General features: G+C 44.5%; 1 protein-coding gene across 1 annotated transcript in view; it reads left to right on the top strand.

Annotated features, from left to right (window-relative positions):
* Positions 1-938: 938 nt before the first annotated feature.
* Positions 939-3,839, top strand: part of GLOD5 (glyoxalase domain containing 5) — a 12,330-nt gene continuing 9,429 nt past the window's right edge. The window contains 1 exon segment of the mRNA XM_007123833.1: positions 939-1,001. Coding sequence (XP_007123895.1) covers positions 939-1,001 — 63 coding nt within the window.

Genomic DNA, 3,839 nt, shown 5'->3' with positions numbered 1-3,839 from the left:
GCTCAGCTCAAGGTAAGGCAAACAGCATTGGGGCTGATGAATGTTCCCTCTCAGCAGTGAAGGGTGAGGGTGGGGTTGAGAGAGGGGTGGGGACGGGGAGGATTCCAGGGCTCACACCCCAAAAGGATTCAGAAATATTGCACCCTGGGACAGAGAACACTTAATAGCTTCGCGATTTTGGCTTGGAAACAGACTCATTATAAGTTAGAGTGGTTATACTCTAACTCGGACTGTTCCTAACTTCAAACCCTGGACACAGACTCCCAAACAGATCAAAGATCTCACATTCTGGAGACACACTCTAAATAGATCAGAGGCCTCACACCCTAGAATAAAGGTCCCCCCCCAAAACTTTGGGATGGGTGGTTTTTCTATGTTATTACAAAGTAATCCCTTATTATGGACTGAATATTTGCAGCCGCCCCAAATCCATGTCTTGAAGCCCTAACCCCCAATGTGACGGTACTAGGGGCCTTTGGGAGGTAATTAGGGTTAGGTGAGGTCATGAGGATGAAGTCCTGGTGATGGCATTAGTGCCCTTATAAGAAGACACCAGAAAGTTTCTTCTTTTTCTCTGCCATGTGAGGACATGGCAAGAAGGTGGCCATCTGCAAGCCAGGAAGAGAGATGTCACCAGAACCCAACCATGCTGGCACTCTGATCTTGGACTTCTGGCCTCCAGAATGGTAAGAAAATAAATTTCTGTTGTTTTGGCCAACCTGTCTATAGTGCTATATTATGGTGGCCTGAGCTGGCTAAGACACACCTTAAGCTTTTACTTTCGAGGCGCTGAGTTTTATGTCAGAGTCCTTATACTTGCCCCGTCTACCTCGGTCACCACCAGCAGTCCCCAGTCCGTGGCCCTCCCATTCCTGCCCCTTGATCTCCAGGCACTGAGCCAGAGGGTTGTCCGGAGGCCAGGGGCAAGGAAGCCTACCATGCTGCGCCATCTGCCCTCCAGGCTGCCAGCCAGGATGTGGAGCAGGATTTCGGAGAAGCAGGTGAACAGCGTGGCCCATGGGGGTCTGGGGCACGGGTATTGGTACCAAGGCTGGGCGTTCCCAGCTGGGCCTGGTAACCTGCTTCCCTTTCACGCGGGCTATCCCGGTGTGCTTTCATCCATTTTCCCGTCCTCTCTTCCTTCCTCTTTCACAGACAAGCAGAGGGCAGCAGAGGGACACAGAAAATGCCTGCTCTAACACACAGTCTGCCGTCAGCACGCCCGCCAGGAGTGGGCTGCTGCTCCACTCGGCTCCCGGCTCCCTCGGGGCGGTTCTGGGGAGCCAGTTCAGCCAGGGCCATCTGGATGGCGTGGGGTGAGGCGGGGAGGGGCCAGGAAACAGCGCTGACCTTGAGGTTTGCTAGAAGAATTCCAGGGGTCCCTGGCACCCTGAAGGAGACCTTGAAGAGGACTTTGTTGAAAGATAGAAGCCTTCCCTGTGGAGGAGGCATGAGGGAGAGAATCATATTTTGGATACTCTAGTTTATATATAGTTACATATATAATACACGTATATACATATACGGTTGTTGTGAGGAATAAAATGGATTATATTTTGTGTAGTGCTTAGAACAGGGTTTGGCACACCATAAGCTTAAGTGATTACTTTGTCTTGCTTGTGGAAAGGGAATGCTGCCTGCCATTCCAGTAAACAATGAATGTTGCCTGCCCTCAAGTCATCCGCCACTGTACCCCCAGCGGTGCGCCCTGGGGGAATTTAGGACAGAGAAAAACAGGATGCTGGCCCTGGATAGTTAACATGCATATCTGAGAAATGATTTCAATGAGCCCAGACTCTTGCATCTTCTCATACATAAAGCACTAAAATCATTAACTTGGAATGTCTGCTTTTTGTGATTAGCAGTAATCTTTTGATGTTTGACTACATGGTTGTTTTGGGGGTTTTTTTCAGCAAAAACTCTTATATATCCAGGCTCCTCCCTTACCTCTTTGGGGCAGTTCCTGAGAGCTACCTGCGAGGCTGTCTCCTGGGCTACAGTCCTCAGTCAGGTCCCGAGATAAAGCATAACTTGCAACTTTTAGGTTGTGCATTTTTCTTCAGTCATCTTTTTCAAAACCAGCCTTCCTAACCTCGCCATGAAAACCTTGCATGATGTGGCCCTGCCTTCCCCTCCTCCTCCTGTCTCACTCATGGATTCTAAGCCACATGGGCCTTCTTCCAGTTCCTTAAGAGAGCCAGCTTTGCTTACCCTTGAATTTGCAAGGATGGAGCTCTGCATCTGCAAAGCAGAATCCGGGGAGTGAATGTGTGCTAGCAGGGCATTGAATAATGGGAGGAGTAGGTTGAGCTGATTTCCAAAAACTGATCAAAGTCGGGGGATGTGGCTAAAGCAGTGCTTAGGGGAAATCTGTAGCTCTAAATGCCTATAGATCAGAAAAGTTGAAAATCAGGTACCTGAGATTTCATATCAGGAGTCTGGAAAAGTAACAGCAAATTGAACCTGAGAAAGTGGAAGGAAGGAAATTATAAACATAAGAGCAGAAACTGGTAAATTGGAAAACAAACATACAACAGAGAAAATCAATAAAGTCAAAAATTGGTTCTTTGAACAGATTAATAACCTATTAGTAATTTCTGTTTTTCCTCTTAATAAATTAAGGGAAAAAATATAGAATACCAATATCAGGACTGAAAAGGGAGTGCTATTACGAATCCTACAGACATTAAAAGGTTAATAAGACTTTTTTAAACATATGACTTTATTTTCAGTGAAGCCCAAACGTCAGTCATTTTCTCATTCTACTGCTTCTGTGTTCATATGGATCCTCTATATCCATGAGGACAGCAGAACTCAGGAATTTTGCTAATGCCTCCTTCACTCATGAAAATAGAAAAGCACAGTACTTTTTGAAAGCTGGGGCTCAAGTGAAATCAATTGTTTAAAATGTGAGGGTTTGAAATGGAATTGAACACAGTAGACTAGAACAGGATAAAATAGCATAGGGTGGAATGGTATAGCATGGTGGAATGTAATAGAATAGAATAGAAGTCAGATTTGTGCCAGGCACTGGGCCTAATTATTGTAGTAGATATTCATTAAGTGAACAAATATTATTGAACATGTGCTAGTTGTTTGGGATTCAGTGGGGAACAAAACAGAAATCTCTACTCTTATGAAGCTGATATTCTAATCAGGGAGACAGATATTAGCATGTGCAAAAGGCTTTGAGGCTCACACTGGTCAGAATGGCCATCATCAAAAAATCCACAAACAATAAATGATGGAGAGGATGTGGAGAAAAGGGAACCCTCCTACACTGTTGGTGGGAATGTAAATTGGTACAGCTATTATGGAGAACAGTATGGAGGTTCCTTAAAAAATTAAAATAGAGCTACCATATGACCTAGCAATCCCACTCTTGGACATATTCCTGGAGAAAACCATAATGCAAAAAGATACATGCACCCCAATGTTCATTGCAGCACTATTTACAATAGCCAGGACATGGAAGCAACCTAAATGTCCATCAACAGATGAATGGATAAAGAAGTGTGGTATATGTATACAATGGAATATTACTCAGCCATGAAATGGAACGAAATTGTGCCATGTGCAGAGACATGGATGGACCTAGAGAGTGTCATACAGAGTGAAGTAAGTCACAAAGAGAAAAACAAATATCATATAATATCGTTTATATGTGGAATCTAGAAAAATGGTACGGATGAACTTACTTGCAAAGCAGAAATAGAGACATAGATGTAGAGAACAAACGTATGGATACCAAGGGGGAAAGGGAGGGTGGAATGAACTGGGAGATTGGGATTGACATATATACACTACTATGTATAAAATAGATAACTAATGAGAACCTA

The sequence above is a fragment of the Physeter macrocephalus genome, chromosome 21, assembly GCF_002837175.3.
Source record: "Physeter macrocephalus isolate SW-GA chromosome 21, ASM283717v5, whole genome shotgun sequence".
Lineage (NCBI taxonomy): Eukaryota > Metazoa > Chordata > Mammalia > Artiodactyla > Physeteridae > Physeter > Physeter macrocephalus.
The sequence above is the reverse complement of the archived record's forward strand: the minus strand, read 5'-3'. Positions and strand labels throughout refer to the sequence as shown.